Here is a 21,029-nt window from a genome sequence, read left to right on the forward strand (position 1 = left end):
CTATAACTAAAGATATTTTAATAAAAGCTATGAGATAATTATTGTTTATGCATATGTATGTGTGAAAAATTATTTTATACGAAACATTTTAAAACAACAGTACTGAAATACAGATAAAAATGTTTATACTTTTATTAAATAATTACAACATATTACACATCACAAACTAAAGAATAAACTAAAACATTGAATTTAACAACAAAAATAATAAATGGGGAAACTCTTTTCATAAAAATAAATACACATTTTTAAGGAAGATCTTTATAAATAATTCATATTAAGTTTAGAATTTTTCAGTATCTTATCGAAGCCCTAGCCAATAACCATTTTTTTTTAAATGATCGGCAAAAATTAACTAGAATTTTAACAATCAACAGAAAACTCAACAACAAATAAATTATGGCTTAATAACATATTTTTGAACACTACTTGGTGATCACTGAACAGTAAAATTTTTCACATTTTGTTTTTCAAAAGAAGTATATTGACATATCAGCAAAGATTTCTCTACGAAAAATATAATAATTATTAACATAGTTATAATACTTTGATACTGAACTACCCTTAAACAGGACACTTTGTTTTTCAAACCAAACTGCATATCCAGAAAAGTACATCTTGATAATGCAGTATTTACGATACTACAAACACTTGAACATACAACACTACATATATTTAAATAATATGTAACAGTCATGAAACGAAAATAGTTTAAATATGCCCTCTCATACACATGAATATCTTGCACAAACAAACATAGCTTAATTACCCAAATAAAGCCCTCTTTACAAAACAAAAAATAATAAACTAACAAAAGAAATGCACACTTGAAACTCTCTCATAGACTTCAACTATGTTATCGACGATTAGAATCTGAATTTGCAGAGCGCATTTCACGGGCTGCCCGGTTCCATCTATAAGCACGCCCTATAAAGAAAGCTTTCATGAGAAACACTGGACAACAAAAAATAAATAAAACATAAGGAGTGTGGCAATTAAGATTAGGTTAAAAACATGATGAAATTTTATTTTTATTTTTTTATTTTTTAAAGTTTTAAAAAATAAGTATGTTTTTGCCTCTATGACAATTAGAATTCATGTTATAGCAAACTATTGACACATAAGTGATGCTTATTTATAAGCATTTATAAACTTTATATGCATTTTCTAAAGAATGAGTTTTTTCATAATTTTATACTATATGAATATCATCTTATCTCAAAAAAATAATCAAGGTATCTTAATGAAATTTATAATTAATGGTTGCTATGCTATGCAGGATGTAATGAGCAATGGATTTGAAGTTGAATGCTTTAAAAAGGGATTTATGATGGTTTAAATGTAAATATTGTTGAAAAAATTCTAAAATTAGACAGATAATTTCATATTACATGCAAAAATTTTATTTTTGAATACAATTCTTGGACAATATTTAGTTGCACTCTAAGATATGTTATACATGTAATGTTACAAAGAAAAATGAAAAACTACAACATTTTTTTTAAGAACAATCCTAGTTTTTGTAAATAAATGCTAAAATTTAAATTAAAATATGCTTCTTCAAAAACTACATATTTATTCAAATAATTTAACTTTTATTCATTATTTTATCCTAATATTAATAAAAAAGTCATATAAATATTTGGGTTTTTTAGGGGGGGGGGTATTTTAATGGAAAACTAGATAATATCTAAAATAATCTTAATACTACAGAATGATTAGAGTTTGTTTCAGTCTCCCCCATATACAAACTGCTCATCATTTAAGCAACTATTTTAATCTTCATACTCAAAATGTCATAATATGCGAGTGATTTATTCATATTTTAATTATTGTATCTACTGTTATGTAAGAGTGACAAAATTGGGCTTTTAAAATCTTGATAATTATTAAAGCATGAAATTCTAACGAATTTTTTAAAATTCAAAATATTGATAGGATGTATTGGGTTGGCAACTAAGTGATTGTGGATTTTAAATAAGAAGGAAAATTCAAAATTTTTGCTTAAAAATAAAACTTTACTCAGTTAGACATTGTCCACCTTTGTCAATGAACTTTTACCACCTGTCAGGCAGTGTCATAATTTCATGTTCATAAAACTTCCGATTTTTGCACAAAAAAAAAAAAAAAACACCCGAATTAAATGCGATTTTACATCATGAGTGTCATTAAAAATTTTATCATTTAAGGATTCTGCATGGAACGAAATAAATGGTAATCTGAAAGAACAAGGTCAGGGCTATATGGTAGATGTGACAACACATCCCAGCATAGTTCCAATAATTTTTAGCGAGTGACCAAAGATATGTGGGGCTTTGTATTATCATACTGGAAAACAACATCTTTCAGATTTGCCAATTCTACCTTTTCTTGAACTGCGTCGCTCAGTTGATGAGTTGTTGAATGTAACGTTTGAATTAATTGTTTGGTTTCTCAATAAAAGTTCGAAGTGCAAAATTCCTTTATAATCCCACCAGATTAATGGTTTTTTTTTTGGTTTTTTTTTATGAATCTTAGCTTTTTATATCGTCTCAGCTGGTTCATCTTCGATCCATGATCTTTTCTGATGTACCTTGTTATATCCACTTTTTGTCACCAGTAATTAGTTGTTAAAATTCAATAAAATTCGTTGCATTTCAGACGCTTATCACAGATACTACTGTGTCAGAACAAGCTGTTTTAATATTTTTTTAATGCATGTATGCAATACATCGAGCCTTTCTGCAATCTCACGTGCTGTGCTATGATATGAATCGATAATAGGCTTGATATGGGTCTCAATAATTTCAACTGGCCGATCAGATCGACACTCCTTTTTCAGTGGAAAATCACCGGTACGAAATTTGGCAAACCAATTTTGACACTGCCTCACTTCTTTCAAGGCTTCATTCCAATATACGGCACATAACTTCTTATGTGCTTGCGATGGCTTATTACCTTTTCGGAAAAAATACAATAAAATATGTCTGAAATGCGCATCTTGCTCTTTTACCTTTAAACTGGGATAAAAAAAAATAACTAAACAGGAATAATAATTTAAATAAATAACTTTAAACTGGAAACTAAATAACTAATCGATACAATATTTTTTCCTAAATTAAAGGTGAAAGTCCAAACAATAAGAAAACAGTATAAATTAGGTGCTTTCAACAAGTTGACAAAACTAAAGAGTCTGCTTAAACTATCCTGACAATATCCGCAATGACTTAGTTGCCAACCCAATACACGTGTATACATAAAAACATATGCATATACTTTCAATTAATTTTGACAGCAAAGAAAACAGGTTATTATTTTTAAATTTTATTAAAAATTAATTTATATCTTTACATTATTAAACAGAGTCAGCATTAAAAAAACTATAGCTCACTTTAATTTCATTTTTTTAATTAAAGGATGATTTTCAGGAAATTGTTGTATCCATATTTTTCTTTGTTGAGCAAATTCAGCTGGATCAGTAAAATGCTTCAATGCAAATCATTGCTGTTCTTTAACCCTTCAAATAAACACACAGAATTTCATATTCTGCATTTGCACCTGAATAAATTGAATGATCAGTTGCCATCTATAATTATATGGGTGCTGTGATCTGAGCAAAATTTACCTCACTATAAATATTCTCATGCAGTTCCCTACCCTAAATGAGGTATATTCTGTCACTAACAATAGGTTTGCTACTAAGAAAATATCACCATTATTATATCTATAGGAGAAGCAAGAATTACCATATCAAATTAGATGATTCTCATCACTATATCTAAGATGCATCATCATAGAATAATCCTTCAAGTATTACAATAAATCCTGAAGTATGTTAAAACATACACTTAATGCTGTGTATAAACATCGTATTGACAATGTGTATTAAACAGATTTGAAGATGATGTATTACTAAAAGAAAAAAAAATGGTCCAACTATTCAATGTAATATTTTTTAAATTTTTATTAACTTGGATTTTAGACACAAAGAAAGGATTTTTGGGCACAAAATTTCCATGTAAATTCTTATTATGAATAAATATTGCTCCATTAAATTAATGCTATACGATTAAAATGATTAAATTAATGTAATGATTAATTAACATTCTGTCATTGTTAGCGCTAATAAGTCAGCAAAATGCTCCGCCTACAAATTTTGTAGCACCATCAAGTGGCCAAATGATATAACCCTTCAGTGTGTGTGTTCCCGAGAGTGTGGAGTGTTGAAAATAAAGCAATGGTAATGCAATCCAAGAGTTCATGTTTGATTTATATGTGATTGAGTTTTCTAAAAAACTGAGCTATCATGGGCCAAAACAGTCATAATACCATTCATATAATAAATTTCTAATTGCTGTATTTGATTTAAAAGTCTTATGAAAGATAAAGACATCCAGAAATCTAGGACACGATGACATTAATTGATTCTTATCAGCTTCCAGCCACTATTAGATACTGTGAACATACATAAATATTTATGACTATAGTAATGCAGTACATTGTAACTATTACCTGCATTTGAATAACATGAAAATAAATGAATAAAAATTCTAAACATCTAATTAGAATAAATACAGATTAGAAGACACATGCATACTAGAATTGTTTTAAATTTTCGAAATACTCTTCTAAAACAATGGTATATTCAGATCATTTTAGGGTATTTAAAAAATATTTCACATTGATTCCAAACTTAACATATAATACAAACAAAAGGAATAAAATAACATTCACATTATATGCAAAAAAATCATAAACATAACTTTATTAGAAGCGCTGGGATATAAATGTGTTATAAATGCACAATTTTTATTATTGAACCATTTATATAGAAAAGTAATTAAAAATATTAGAAGCGTTGGGACATAAATGTGTTATAAATGCACAATTTTTATTATTGAACCATTTATATAGAAAAGTAATTAAAAATCTTGATATTAACAAGTTATCAAATTAACATGCACATTTTCACATAATTTTTTTAAAATTTAAATCTACTAACCTGTTCGCATGTAATTAAGTGAAGTAAACATTCGAAACATAAATGATGCCGGAACAGTAATGGTATCTTTTGTCTCCTCCAGCATTATTTCATTGCGTCTGATGAGCTGAAAAATAAGTTTTAGAATTTCATATTCTAAACCATAGAAAAAAAAAACTATATATTTTAATAATAATAATTTATAACTAATCATTAAAAATTATAACTTGAAATCAGCATATTGTTTTGTTTTCTTTTTTAATTTATCAGTGTATAAAGCAAACAAACCTGCATAAATAAGCTGTGGATGTATTTGGGGAAATATTGTAAAAGAATAACAAAATTAAATTGCTTGTTTTTATTTAATTAAATACACTGGTTTATGATGGGCCTTTTAAAGGAAATCTTAATAAATTACAATTTTTCAATACAATTTTGTTTCCCATTAGAACTTTTGGATCCCAAATTGGTATTTTATCAAATATAGGCAATTATTAAAATTTGCAGTCACAGACCCTTTATTTGTTCCGATTTTAAAATTTGTAATGTATTATGACAATCTTTTAGAAATCAGAATCATAATAATTTCATTAACATAAAAAATTTTTAGTTTTACGAGTGATGATAATTATTAATCCTTTATTATACAAACGCTCATACTGGGCTCAGCAACTGCAATTGTAAATCACAGCAAATTTTATTAACATAAAACAAGTTTTATAATGTAAAAATAAACTTTGTTACACTTAAAAAGCAGAAATAAAACATTTAACAACATTTAAATACTGCTTGCTACATAATTATCAATAATTCTACAGCAAATATATTATTAATGATTCACAAATGAAATAAAAATAAACAAATTTGTACCTCTCCTGCTTTTTCTTCATCAAAGAAAGGCTCTTCTCTAGTAGGAGCCCATAATTTAATGTCATAATCAATGCCGCTTGATGCAAGAACTGAAATGCAATACAATAAATTCATAAATTACTTTTTAATTAACATAGCAGATTATGAAATTTGAATAATGATACTAATACTAGTCATTTAACACAAAGAATTTTTTATACAAAAATATTATTTTAATATTTAAGTATTTTTTTATACAAAGTATTTTTTTAACATAAATGTTAATCCTGTTTTAAATACTAATTTTTTTTAATATTAACAAATTACTTCATTAATCAAATAGACTTTGAGATGATAAATGTTAATAAAGTATAAATAATAGTATAAATTAAGATAAAATGATGTGATAACAAAATCAAATGTTATATTAAGACATTATTAAAAAATAGTATTAATTTTGTATGTTTATTTTTCATTAAAATGTGATATTATTCATTACGTGATGAACCATAAACAACAAAAACCGGAGAAAAAAATAACTGAAAATAATCGCTATAAAAAGAGCAAAAGAATTTTTTTTTAATAACTGCAAATGATGCATTAAGGTTTAAATTCTGTTAAATAACTTCAATAATTCTTGAATATGTTAATTCATATTTGACTCCTTATCAACAAAGCAAAGTAGTGAAACTTTTCTCTGCGGATTCTTGAAAAAAGTATTTCAAACAGTTTAGTAAACAATTGATTTAAAATCAAGGGGGGGGGGGAGATAATTTGATCATTCTTGTTTTAAATTAGAGATGAATGATTGAATTATTATTTTTAAACTAGTTATTATTAAATTGGGTTATTATTATTATTTTTTTTTAAGTTTAAGAAGATATTGAAATTAAAATACTAGATGAGGGAATTTTAGTATAAATTCTTAAATATTTTTTTAGGGGAGGGATTGTTTTTTTAATTTCATAGAATTTAATAAATTACATTAAACATTCAAAACACATTTCACTAGAACAACAGTTGTTTGTTTATTCGATTACTTATTTTTTTTTTCCTTCCAAATAATCATTAAAAATGATACTATAGAACAGATATGTTGAAAAGAAGTCACAAAACAACACAAAATTTTGAATAAAACTTTTTCTAAATAAATTTTTAAAATTCAATATTCCAGGTGAATAATTAAGATGTTAATTTTCACAGCTGTAAATGAAACAGATTAACATTACAGACACATGAGCACTTCCTTCTTTTGTACTGCAACAAATAACTTATCTGAAATCTTCATCATACATAAATTTTATAAGAGATACACATTATAATATGTTAAATGTTCATTTTTAGTTATTAAAATTTAATCAAAATAAATCTTGTGAGGCAAACTAGCAAGATTCATTTTATTCATTATGCTAGACAATGAAAATATAAATATAAAACATTTACTTGGATCAAATGGGTGTGGCTGCAAGCAATTAACAACATGGTGATCAGCCTCCATTAGCATCACTAATTCAGTAGTATGGCGATCCCAGATAAAAATATGGCCACAATCTGATCCACTCATTATAAAATTATCACCCCAGAATGTAGACTCCTTAATCTGAAATGTAAAATAAAATAATTTTTAAAATTCATTTAATTACTGTTTTAATAAGCAATACTACAAAATTTTAATATTAAAAAATGTAGCTGTTAATAACCATGATAAATTTACAATCTAAATTTTGAAATATATATAAACTGCTTTTGCAGCAGTTAAATATATCAGCAGAAATTAGAAAGGAATATTTTGATTTGAGTTCAAATCTTAAAAATCAGTTCTATATGAATAATTGACAACACAATTTTAAATTTGTATCCTAATTTCCAACTTAGTTGTGCTCATTTCTTTGCATAATAAATGAAAACTTTAATGAGTACAGAAAACTAATTTTTCTCTACACAGAAACTATAAAAGAAAAAAAATGCTAATACTTGATAATCTGAAATCTACCACAATTAATATAATGTTAATGTTAATGTTTGTTAATTTTCCATACTTCATTATAAATTCCAGTTGTGAGGCAATTTAATAATTATTATTCAGTGAAGTTTGGCTTAGTAAAGTTTGACTACAAAGAATATTAATTACCATAGTTCTTGCATTTCTATGACCAGTAAATTTCTTTTTGACTCTTGGTTGAGTAACAAATGACATGTGAGCTTCCACTTTCCTTAGTTCTTCATTGGCAGCTTTGACTTCACTGTTTAGAGAATCCATGAAACGAGATGAGATTCTATCAATGCTACGCCTGTTAAAAATTTCTCAGTCACTTATTTAAAAATGTGTATGAATCCTCATAAATCAGCATTATTAAAACATTAAAAAAAAAGTGTTTTCTAAAGAATACCGTGACTTAAAAAATAATATATAGCCATATAAGTTTATTGCCAAATAATTCAAAATTCTATTCTACAAATATAATTGTTGGATTGCAGAAATTTTAAAATTTCAGTTGTTATAAGGCATGCTGCAATGAGTGTTTACCATAATTTTTTGTTTTTTTTCATGAATTTGCTAAAAGTCAATTAGTTAAGACTTTATATTGTTTATTCTGATTCAAAATGGAATTTATCCGATTGAAAAACAGATTAATGTATAGTAATTTTAACAATGTAGTGAAAAAGAGCTTCTTTTGCAAGGTGCAAGTTCTAGTCATGTCGTGTGCATCTGAATAAAGATTATTTTGCACTAAATTTATTAAGCATTGATTCAAAATTTCAATAAATGAATTCAAGGAGTTAGGTGAGAAATGAAATTCTACAACTGACAGAGAGGAAAATGTTGAGAAAGCAACCGATATTCTATATAATTAGTGCAAGCCTTTAAAGAAAACATGAGATGTTGTAATCAGTGAGATCAGTAAGTGCCAATGCGTTCATATTGAACATCCCTGAATTTTTGGTATTCATGGTTTGGCAAAGTAACAGCGATTGATCAACCTAGATACATTTCTCAAACAGAGCCATTTAAAATTCAGATATTCTTTTGTAGATGATCTTTTATTATTTATTTTTATTTAAAGTGAATACAAATAGTGCTTTATGCCAATTTAAACTAATAAATATCACATAATATAGTTACATTTTAAATTAAAGCTATTTAATTCAAGATAACTCATTATTATAATATAATAATAAATAGCATTTCTCATAAAACAACAGCACTGTTTCAATCAAATGTATGAAATTATTTATCATGCTGAATTTTTTTCATTTATTTGTATTACATACAGAATAAATGTTTTAACAGAAATGATAAAATTAACCAGAAATTGGTGTCAAATTAATATCTTTAGATAAAAAACAATAATTTGTTATAAACATGTTTCTAAATATTATTTATTTTAAATATAGTTAAACCATTATATTTTTAAAATACTAGCGGGTCCAGGGCTGCACGCAATTTCCTCCTCAGACTATACTTGTTTCTTAAGGAATTATAGATACAAACAGACATATAATTTAAATGGTCTTTCCAATTAAATTCTATTTATAGAACAACAAAACATCACTTGATAAACACTCTGGATATCATCACAAATCATCCTTTAACTAATATAAATCATATTTACAAACTTAATGGTGATCCCACTTTCATCAAGATGATGGCATGTTTTGTTGTCTGCTTTACCAGCAGATTAATCATGTAATGCACAAGCCAACTATATTTTATTTCTGTGTTGACGAGATTTATATATATATATATTCCATTAATTAAAAAACAAAAACTTTCCTTTCTTAATTTTTTTGGTTACCATGCCAGGAATCAACCCAGGCTGCCTGATGTATTGCCTGTATATTAATATATATCTTGTGAACACAGAAAAAAAAAACAGTTAGCTAGTGCACTGCATGATTAATCCACAGGCATGAGCCCCCAGCTTAAACTGCAACATCATGACAACATTATAATATCTAAAATAAATATTAAATTAATCATGCTAACTGTAAAGTTCATACTATTAATTTCCTTTTACCTTCTACTTCCACTAGCACGTGAACTTTGCCTAGACTCATCATCACTGTCTACATCCCATGAATCCACTTCCATCATCAACTCCATTTCGCCATCATCCACTTCTCCTGAACTTTCAGCCTGAGCAGAGCTGGAACTTGAATGGGCAAGAGATCGAATGTTGCTGATAATAGGCAGCAAATTCTGATTGGGTTGAATTGACTGCATCCCAGCTTCAGTATCACTTTCAGAGCTGGCATGATCTGGTTGTGCTTCATTTGTTTGAGAGGTTTCAGGTGGTGGGTCGGAAGTCTAAAAAGGAAAATTATTTATAAATATAAACAAATTTTTAAATAAAAAAAGTCAAGTACTTGTAAATGAATGGATATGTTTAAATATCAAATAAATGTTAGCTTGATTTCTTTTACTTAAAGACAGGATGTGAAATTGCTAAATTAAAATGGCATTTTCATATTTTTTTTTTATATTTTATTAAAATAGTTAACAAATTTAGGATTTGTCCTAATGCTCTATTCAGTTTAATATAGTTTTGGTTATTATACAACTTACCTGAATGATAAACTAATTTTCACAAAATCTCCACCAGTTTAGTAATTTTTAAAAAAATTATTTCATCACTTTCAAGCTAAAGTTTTTATAAAATCATCAAATCAAAATATATAACTTAGATTTAGTTTTAATAAAAAATTATTTTAAAAACATTGTGAGACATTATAACTTTTTGCCTAATGCAGGGAGAAATGAACGTTTTTCTTGATTTAAACAGAAATATTTCTTTAATTTTAGCTTTATTTTCCACTTGCAATGGATATATTTATAGTAATTAAATCTTCCAAAACTAATTTTTACTAATCATTCAAAAATTTTGTGTTTATTATAAGTTTCAAAATTTATTATTATTGAATTTTTTTAAAAAAAATCTTTCAAGTTTTGGACTACCCTGAATCCATAAAATACTGTCTATATATCTACCAACAGCAAGGTGCACAGTAAGCTGAAAGGAAAATTCTGGCATGTAGCCATTCCTTACTAAGAAAGTACCAGTTATGTAAGAAATTTTGTAAACAGGCTATCAACATGATTGAATGAATGAGAATAGGATGATTCATAAATACAATGAACAACAATGGAAATTTGTACGGATAATTTTATTAAAATGGTAGATTAAATTTTGGTCCAAACCTATTAATGAGAAAAAATTATTTTTCTAAAAAGTATACACAAGCATTTTTTTTTTTTTTACTTAATTTAGAACAAATTAAATTAACAATATTTTTATATACATGTAGCTATTTGCTAACAGAAAAAAATTATATTTATCAGTATTTATCTATAGAATTTCAATCATTTTTGACAAACGTATTTAATATAAATTTAATTCTTGTGTTCATTTGCCAATTATCCAATAAAAATCATTTAAATGCAATTGCCTGTCAGTGGCTATAATTAAAACTAAATTTTTTCAAAGCATACAAGCATCAGAGAAGAAAAGAAAATATGTACTTTTCAACATGTACTTTAGCAATCAATATTTATAAACATAAAAAAGTACATAAGAAATTTTAAATAAAAAGAGGCTATTTTAAATATTTTCAAAGTATAGTTTTTCATCAAAATCTTGATTTTCAATCAATAATTTTTGATATTTAGCAATTTAATAATTTTTGGAGCAACACAAATCATTTATGATAACATATCTGCCTTTTCTATGTATAGAAGTAATGCGAAAAAATAAAAGGAAAATATTTCAAAACATTTTTGTGGGGGGGGGGGGGTAATTCTGACAATATGCCATTTTAATTAATAAGACATTTGAAATCAAATCCTTCAAAATCACAGATCTGTACCTACTATTCATGAAATGATAAAGCACCCAGCAATGAAGAATCACTTAATTACATTAAAATGTTGTAAATAGACAATATGCAATACATGTAACACATAACACAACCCAAAATCCTACAACTGTGCCTGAAATTAATGCTAATATATTATAAATCAACACAAATAGTCAACTATAGATAAAAATTAAAAATTTTCTAATCATTCCATTAAGCTGAAAATAAAATTCAAAAATATTTCTATTTAGATTTTAAAAAGTCATGTTCAAAAAGGTAGCCGAAAGAATACTTTGGTTTAGCAAATTTATGCATCATAATTGCATTAAATTATTTTGGTGAAATTTAAGCCTGGATTTAAGTCAGGACAATTTGAGCAGAAGTATTACTTTTTTAAAGCATGCCACGTTTAATTTTAAAAAATCCTTTTATAAAATTCAGAATTTACAAACAAACAAAAAATTAAGAATGATGAACAATAATAATATATAAATTATTCAGGCTGTACAAGTCGAAGAATTTTCTATGTTTTTATCTGTAATATTACAAAACCTAAAATAACAAACCTCATTTGGCTGTTCTTGGTTGCTTATATCAGTAGGAAGTTCTGGTAAATCAGATAAAGACTGTTCTATCCATTGTCTCTCACCAGCAACACTAGAGTTGGCAACATCCATTGTTATTTGGCCACTACTCACACTTTGACCAGAATAATGTAAGTTCACCATTGGTTCTGTGTTATGCCTGGTGAAAAAAAAATGAATATAAAACAATATTTTAACAAAACAAATAAAAAAAACATATCTCAAGACATTTTCAAAATTTCAATAATAAAATCAAAATTTAATTTCTAAAATGTATTACAAAATACAGGAGGCATGGACACAAGACAGAATTTATTTTTTAAATGATTTATTTCTCTTTAATACAACAATAACAAAAAATCTTGGCAGTAAGATTCAATATTTATTCTATTTACTAGTTTTTTTGTATGTGATTAATATTTATTAAATTATTGCTTCTATTTTTACACTGCTTCTTTGCTGAGCAAAAAAATCTAAAAGTAATTGCAGGTGCAAAAAATAATGCAATTATTCATTGAATAGTGGTTGCAATGATTATTTTCAAAAGGAAATTTTGATGTATCTTCTCCTTTATCTTGAAAAACATGGTTAATAGCATGATGTTGAAAAACGATAGGAACTGAAAATCGTTAAAATAAAGATATTACAAGAAGACATTCAGTCCTTACTTTAACTATGTGCAAAAACCATATTTTACATGTCTAAGATATTCATCAAAAAGGAAGGGGGAAAAAACAATTAAAATTTCAAATAACTTTTAAATTTTATTTTTCTGCATTTGCAATTTTACAGCAGATTATTTGTAAATAAATCAATCTATTCTCAATAATAATAACACAAAACCATTTTCAATTTTAAAACGCATGAGCATTTATTTTAATATAGTCATAAAAATAATATAAGAAACATTACTATGAAGTCTTATAAACAATGCATATTACTTCATATTAAAAGTAGTGGTCATTATTTATGGTTAAAATTAAATAAGTTTTCAGACATTCAAAAAATGAATGAATCTATGGAGAAATTAACTTTTATTTTAGTTATAAATACAATCCTGTAGAAAACATAATATCTTTAATAAGCAATAGAAATAATGGCCATTTGTCCACTGGCAGTAGTAATTCTTGCAATCATTTCACACATTTATATTATTTTGCAACAGTTTTCACTTCCTTACTGAGATTTTTGCAATATTATGTAATTAAACATAAAAATAATTTTTAATCTATCCTAAAATCTCAGTTTGGTAGTTAATACCTATCAGCATTCTGTAGAATCTTAAGTTCAAAGAATTACTTAAGGTTGTTTCTTGTGCTCTTCATTGCTGAAAAAATCTGTTAGTTTCCAAGTCAAATTGCTGTGCAATAATCATTTTGATTTAACAAAGTTGTCATTCAAATCTGGGAGAAAAAATTCCTGTACACATACTCAAGACATTATACATTTTCCCCTTGTACATATATTTAAGATATGAGAAAATGCCCGAATAATACTCATTTGCTAGTTATAATGGAATATGGTTTTAAGGAGTGGAAAAAGCAAGGAAAGTAAGCAACAATTTAACATTATTCGAATTTATAGCATAATACAAGAAGGTTTATATTTACATACAGAAAAAAACAATTTATCTTTATTTATTATCTAGAATTTAGCAAGACAAAATTTATAAATTAAGGAGGGACAGATATATTATCTCTCATGCTCTTTAATTGTAAGTCACACAAAATTAAGGACGCGGGTGAAATAAAGTACAAACATTTTTGTTATAATACAAATCATATAATAATTACTTAATAAAAAACATTACAAAGCAAGATTTTTATTTATTTATTTTGCCATTTCAAGTATCAATCTCTACAACTTTTTCAGATATGTCAGCCATCAGTTTCAAGAAGCTAATGGACCCAATCCGTAACCATACAGAGGTACAACATTTCTCTATGGTTTAGTGATATAGTATAACTTCTGTGCGACATTTATCAGCTATTTTGCTTTCAGAGAACGTATGTGAAAATATTTCTGATATATCATTGAATGAATAATACGACAAATATGACACAGGTTTTAATGATTATTCTTGAACTAAAACAAATTCGAAATCAGTTTATTTTCAGACATTAAATTTGACGTTTTCGGATTTGACATATCATTCCTTTTAGATGCAAAATCCAGCCTCAATGATGACTCTTTTGAACTGGCATGCAGTCTTGTTTGTTTCCCTCTTTTGGCATGATTAGTAAGTTCCAGTTTTCCCATATTACTTAGACTTATTATTTTCTTACAAAGAGAAAAATATGCAATAAATGAATTTTGCGGAACTTCTCGAACCCATTCAGCAAAATCAGGATTGATTTTTTTCTTTTTTTATCAATCCAATGTGTATTACATACGGATTTTGAGCAGCTCATTGATTTAAACATATCCCCTAATCTACTTTGAAACAAACCATTCAATAAGTTTACGTTTAAGTGACTAAGCCCTAACGCGATGCCACAGCAGATTGAATGTTCCGGCCACGGAAATATATTCTATTCTTTCAAGCAATCACATGTCTCCCACAAGCTCATTAGCTGTAATTCAGGATTTTCATGGGAAAAGAACAACTGTCTCACAAATTGAAAATAGTACAATCCATACAGAAAAAAAGGGGGGGAATGGTGAATTTCCTGTGAATCGGTATGCTTTCGCTTTTGGAAGCTGTAGCAACGATCTTTTATTCTTGCAGTCTTTAGAAATCAAAACTTTTTGACAGGAAAAAAAATAACAAAGAAATTTAAAATTTCCAGTCTTTTCCCTGTTTTTATGAACATATTCATATTTCCCTGTATTTTTCCCGATATTTTTTTTTTGGGGGGGGGGGGATTTTTAAATTTCGTGTGTATTCTCGGTTTTCTCTGTTCTCCCAGTGGCGTGACAACCCTGTTTAACATTTGCAAATATTCCTGTTAACTATATGTATTTAAATGCTCATTTCATTTCTATTTAACTCAATCAATTTTCTACACAAAGATAATCACTCCCCACAGAGAAAATTTGACTTTGAAAAACATTTCTAAATTAGTAGACCTGAACTGGAAACAAAGCATTTGATTATGTTAAAATGCTGGAAATTTAGAACTTAACATTATAAAATAATATTAAGAAAAACTGAAAGGCAGAGGTTTTTAAAAAATACCTTTGCCCATATTGCACATTTCTAAATTGATCTTTTTTGCCAACAAAAATTAGTAACTGTAAAATATGCCAAAATATAATAAAATAAGCTCATTTTAGAAAAGTTTAAAATAGCAAAATTAAATTATCATAGAATATATATATATAATGCAATTAATTATTGCACAGAAAATAGTATAAAAACCTACTTTTCTATTAAATCCTTTCTTCTGGATTCCAATTTTTTTTCAATGCTTTCAAAGTCAGAATCGTTAGACATATCACATAATATTTGTTCTTCATTTACATTATTTACATTGCTATCACTAGCACTTGGTTCAGATTTATTTACATTATCAAGAATATCTTCAGTATGAGTTGATGTACTAGGTTCAGAGGTGGCACCATATGAATCATTTGTGGGTTTATCTTCTACAAAGGCACTGCTTGTAGATGGTTGGTTAATGTCTGTCTTTTTAATGCATTTGTTTTTTGCAACAGGTGACTGGTTAGAAGGGTCAGATCCTTTTTCAGGTTTTTCTTTTCTTTTGGAAGGAACATCGGGGTTACTTTCATTTGAACCACTAGCTCCTTCCATTGCATGATCTTCTGCAACAAATAATTATAATAACTGAAAGTGCAATGATGTCTCAATAATAATTTTTTTTAAAAAAACATATAAGGTAATTTAAGACTTTTGTAAGGATTTTAATATGCAAAAGTACTTAGCAGAAATCACCATAAAAATGATAGAAAGCATTTTCAACCAACGAATGTATTAAAAACTCAGCCATCATCACTTCTGGTGAGAATATAGATGAGACTTAAGAATACAAATAAAACTCTTGATACAGAAATAATACCATGCATTAAGATAAAGTATTGCTATATCTTGTACCAATTGTCATAAATGGAGACACAAATAATCATACAAGTACCTTGAATTAAAATATTTTAATGTACAGCTAAAAGCCACAAATTTAAATACATGAAGAACTAAGCATATATCACTTCAAGCTTGAGAAGTCGGTACACAAGTTATAGACTTCTCAAGGCTATACCATATTCAGCTGCTCCATCAACTTTGCAAATTTGAGTTTCAGAGCAATAATCTACCTTTTATAACCTGAAGAGATTTGGCCTACCTTTTAAAATCTCATGAAATTTCTGGATACTCTCTTTGCCTCCAGAATCGAGTTTTGCCAAGCCTTAAGACCTTTCATTTCCTAAATTTTGTAGTGAAATTGAAATTATCACAACATTACTGCCCTATTCAAAGATTGCATATTGTTACAGATTTGTAATATTACTTCCCAACACGGTTAGTCCACTAAAAAATCTTTGCCATTCATTAAGTTGAACATTTTTTACCCAAAATGATGTTGCTTCTCAAACATGCCTCCAGAAATGAGCATATTGATTAGGCCAGAAACACAAATTACTTAGTCCCATAATAAAAGATTACAGGGCAGATGAAGGGGTCTGCTGAAGAACACTGCTAAAGCAGTGCAGCCAGTTGCTTTGTAGATTAGGAAAAATAACAGTGCCCATTTATCTGATTCTTTGAAACAAACATTGACAAATAATAGAGAATAGTTTAGTTATTCCTTTATACTATGCTATCTGAGTGGGAAAGTAACAGAGAAGTTGCCCTATTTTTTTAATAATATCATAATGATAATATCATTAACAACATCATATTGAGTTCTAAATATGCTGCTGGTGTTTGCTGGTCAAAATTTAATAATTTGGAACTAGAATGAAAAACTCCATTTTCTAGATTTACTGAAGAAGCATTTGAACAGGCTTTCAATATTATAATTTTCTTTCACAACTTCCACTATATCTGTCTTAAATTTGGCTTGCATATTTAATCTTTACTTCATCTCTTTTCTTTCAGAATTTACCTTCTGTTTCAACTTCAAATTCCCCTAGTTCAACTTTCATTTACTGCAAAAAGCAAAGCCAATTTTTTTTTTTTTTTAAGTTCTATTGTTGATTTCAACCTGTCTGGTTAATATCGCAGTCATCAATTGTTATCTGGTTTCCCTTTTCTTGTCCAGCTTTCATTTTCTTCTCCAATGCCATCAAAGCCAACAATTTTTCCAATTTATCCTCCAGGCATCTGAACACAGCCATTCACAGAAAAATTCAAAACCACTTCCTGACACTAGTTGATGCACCATCTAATATCTTTCACTCGTTTAAGAAGACACACATCATCATGTAGGTTCCGTATTTAAAAATAATTCAGTTTAGAATAAAATATGTTATAGTGTAGTATGTATATATAGCTTTAACATAATTGCAAAAAGTGTGAAATGCAGATATCACAGAGTTCACTAAGCTTTGCTGCAATTATTTATTTGGCCAACTCTAAATTAAACTCAAAAACAATTGCCCACCTTTTATAGTTTGGTGAAAGCTTTTGAAAGGTCAAAGTTTCAGAAAATTTTTCCATATTTCCAGAATCAGGCTTCACTTAGTATCAAAACCTCATATTTCCCAATCAAGAATTTGGAATCTAGTCTTCAAATCCAAATCACTGAAACTATATATATTAGTTTCCATATTCTCTCTTTCTATATATATATATATATATATATATATATATATACACACAAGAAATTGTCATATATTGTATGGTGATTTGTGCCGGACAAAATGTATTCTATTACCTCTTAAAGTTCATACAAAGAGTTTTGAAACACCCTGTTTAAATTATTTTTTAAGAAAAAAGAAATAATGTTTGTTTAAATTATTAAATAATAATTATTCAAATTACTTTTAATAAAAAATAAATAATGTTAATTAATCTTAAAAATAAATCAACAATTCTGAAAAATATAAATAGAAACATTAATTAAATTTTGGAAATTATTTTTAATTGCTTCATAAAACTTATTCTCTTTAGGGGGGAGGAAATATTGTTTAAAAATACAGAACACATAAAAAAGATAAATCTGTAATATATTCACAAAAAAAATTGCATGCAAAATAAAATTATTTTAAAATAATACTAAAACTAACTTCTATAAATAACACAAACTTTATTTTATAACAAGCATTATAGCAAATAATCAATAAAAATATTAATAAAAAGAACACATTTATTTAATTAACAGATTAATTCAGATTCAAAAATCACATTTTTTAGCAAAGGTAAACAAAACAAATTAATGCCAGCTAGAAATTGTTATCCTCTCCATTTTACTATTGTGCTCTTAATTAATTCAATTAATTATCATTCATTCCAAATATAAAAAGCAATAAGATAATAAGTATTTAATTACGTGTGTTGCTTTAAAATAACAACAGTTAAATATCAAAGTGAATTCAATACAATAAATAAATCATTTTTTGTTTTCTTATTAAAAATAACAATAACCTAGCATTAACTCTGCTTTTCTTTGTTCTGCTTTATTTTGCTATTCAACTCCTAAAACTAGAATTAATAGTTCTCATTCAAAATAGTTCATTTGTCATTAATATTTGATCTTTTTTAGTTTTTTTCTCTGAATAATAAAACAAGAACATTTTTGTCTTATTATTCAGTTGTTATAATAATTATTTTAATATCATGTGAAAATGTGCTTAGTTTGTCAAAAAAGCATCATAGCACTTCTTACTGCTTGTAATTATAAAAGTTAAATTTAAGGAAAATATATTAATCAATTCAGATGTACATCCACTTTAGAAACATATACAATCTGTAATCACATAAGGAGCCATCTGTATATTTATACTTGCATAATCTACTACTTATGCAACAGCAACTCTCAATTTTTCATCTCTTAAATGATTCTGAATAATGAGAAATTTTCAGATATAAACTTTTAAATAATCAGAATTATATTATATATATATATATATATATATATATATATATATATATATATATATATATATATATATATAAAAGAGATGTTGAATCTTTTTCAATATATACAAACATAACAAATAGATCTCTCTATTAATACTTTCACCATTCATATTATTATTTCAAAGATTAATGCTTTAAAAAAATCACTATAAAGAATAATGAGATATGACTAAATAAGAATTTGAAATGCATGCTTTTGCATGTTCAATTACATAGAAAATTAATAAATAGTTAAATATATATGGGATATATTGTTTAAAATAATCAAAAACTGAATAAGTTTAGCAATTAATATTGATAAACATTCTTAAACCAAAAAGCTTTCAGAAAATTGAAAAATAGTTACTTATTCGAAACATTCCTTTATAATTGAAACATAAATAGCATAGTGATTTATATGTTCAAGTTTCCACTAAATGGTATTTATAATCCTTTTTAAAAAATGGTCTATATTTTATCCCATTGTATCAGAAAGATTATTAAATCAAAACAATTGTTTACTGCAACATTTTTTATTATATATTTATTTTTTAATTGAAACATAAGTTTCAATTTTTACAAAAGACATTTTATCAAAGCTTCAGGACATTGTTTTAATCACATAAAAGAAGCTTTAGTATTTAATTCATTCATATGTTCAATTATCTTTTATTAATGCAATATAAATTTGTACTTTGTATAGAATTTTGCTATTATGGTTTTTCATTAATTGAAGATTTCACAAATCAATTCTTAATCTAAAGCAATGCTGAAAGACATGTTTTCTTTTCCATTTCATTTTACAGATTTTTTATTAATTCCTGCCGGAGAATTCTCTGGTTAAGTTGAGAGAATGCAAACAAAGCAAAAACAATTCTGTTAAGAAAGCTTTGGTTATTGCTACATATCTTAAAAAGTATTTGACGAAATTGAATAAAGTGAAGAACATTGATACTTTGGCTCTTGCTTTTTTCATTGGCATCAAAATATTTGTGAATTCTTATTTATTATTATTTATTTTTTTACATTTACTTTATATTTTAAAATACTTTTATATTTTTATATGATACTTTTATATTAAAACAGCAAAACGTTTAATGTATTAATGTAGTAATGTTTAAACGTATTAATGTAGAATAAAAATTATTCTCAAAGATTCATCATGCCTCAAAATATATTGAATTAGATTGGATTGGATACTAGGATTTTTTGGTGCAATTTTGGCTATGAAATATACTGAAAAAATTGGAACTTCATTTAACATTCTGAAATGGAAATTTTAATTATATACAATGACTCTTTAATTTTTGGCTTAAAATTACAAAATGCATTTGAGCTATTTTTATTTGTAGAACTTGGATATGTTTTCAAAACTGAGTGTTGCAATATGGGGAAAAAAAATGAGGAAATTAAATATGAAGATGGCTCCTTATATAAGAAATTTCTGTATTAGGCATTTACAGTTTTTAACTGTGCAATAATTAGTTTGGGAATTATGAGTAGTGTCTAGATACTTTATTGATGGATTGTTACTTGAAAAGAGAAATTATGTAAACAAAAAGAAAAGAATCTTATACATTGACTTACTTTCCTTGTTCCAAGAAATTTAAAATCTGGCACAGTTCTCTAGAAACTGTACTTAGAAGAGTGGGTTATTATCAGTAAGTAACGTTTTCTGTCTGGAAATATCCCATTTCTATAACTGCCAAAGGAAAATGTTCCAGGAAAAAATTGGCAAGTAAACCCAGATTGAGTTAAGTTA

General features: G+C 26.6%; 1 protein-coding gene across 4 annotated transcripts in view; it reads right to left on the minus strand.

Annotated features, from left to right (window-relative positions):
- Positions 1 to 108: 108 nt before the first annotated feature.
- Positions 109 to 21,029, minus strand: part of LOC129975070 (DDB1- and CUL4-associated factor 6-like) — a 43,841-nt gene continuing 22,920 nt past the window's right edge. Inside the window, exons 11-18 of one of the 4 annotated variants that reach the window (XM_056087957.1) lie at positions 15,615 to 16,011; positions 12,232 to 12,409; positions 9,829 to 10,118; positions 7,941 to 8,100; positions 7,253 to 7,409; positions 5,831 to 5,919; positions 4,982 to 5,087; positions 109 to 927 (exon numbers count right to left, since the gene is read on the minus strand). In XM_056087957.1, coding sequence (XP_055943932.1) covers positions 857 to 927; positions 4,982 to 5,087; positions 5,831 to 5,919; positions 7,253 to 7,409; positions 7,941 to 8,100; positions 9,829 to 10,118; positions 12,232 to 12,409; positions 15,615 to 16,011 — 1,448 coding nt within the window. In that variant the 3' untranslated portion in view covers positions 109 to 856. Of the gene's footprint in view, positions 928 to 3,364; positions 3,497 to 4,981; positions 5,088 to 5,830; positions 5,920 to 7,252; positions 7,410 to 7,940; positions 8,101 to 9,828; positions 10,119 to 12,231; positions 12,410 to 15,614; positions 16,015 to 21,029 lie in introns of those variants that run through there. The other 3 variants (XM_056087959.1, XM_056087956.1, XM_056087958.1) reach the window with 3 other exon arrangements.

This window comes from Argiope bruennichi, chromosome 7 (assembly GCF_947563725.1).
Source record: "Argiope bruennichi chromosome 7, qqArgBrue1.1, whole genome shotgun sequence".
Classification (NCBI taxonomy): Eukaryota; Metazoa; Arthropoda; class Arachnida; order Araneae; family Araneidae; genus Argiope; species Argiope bruennichi.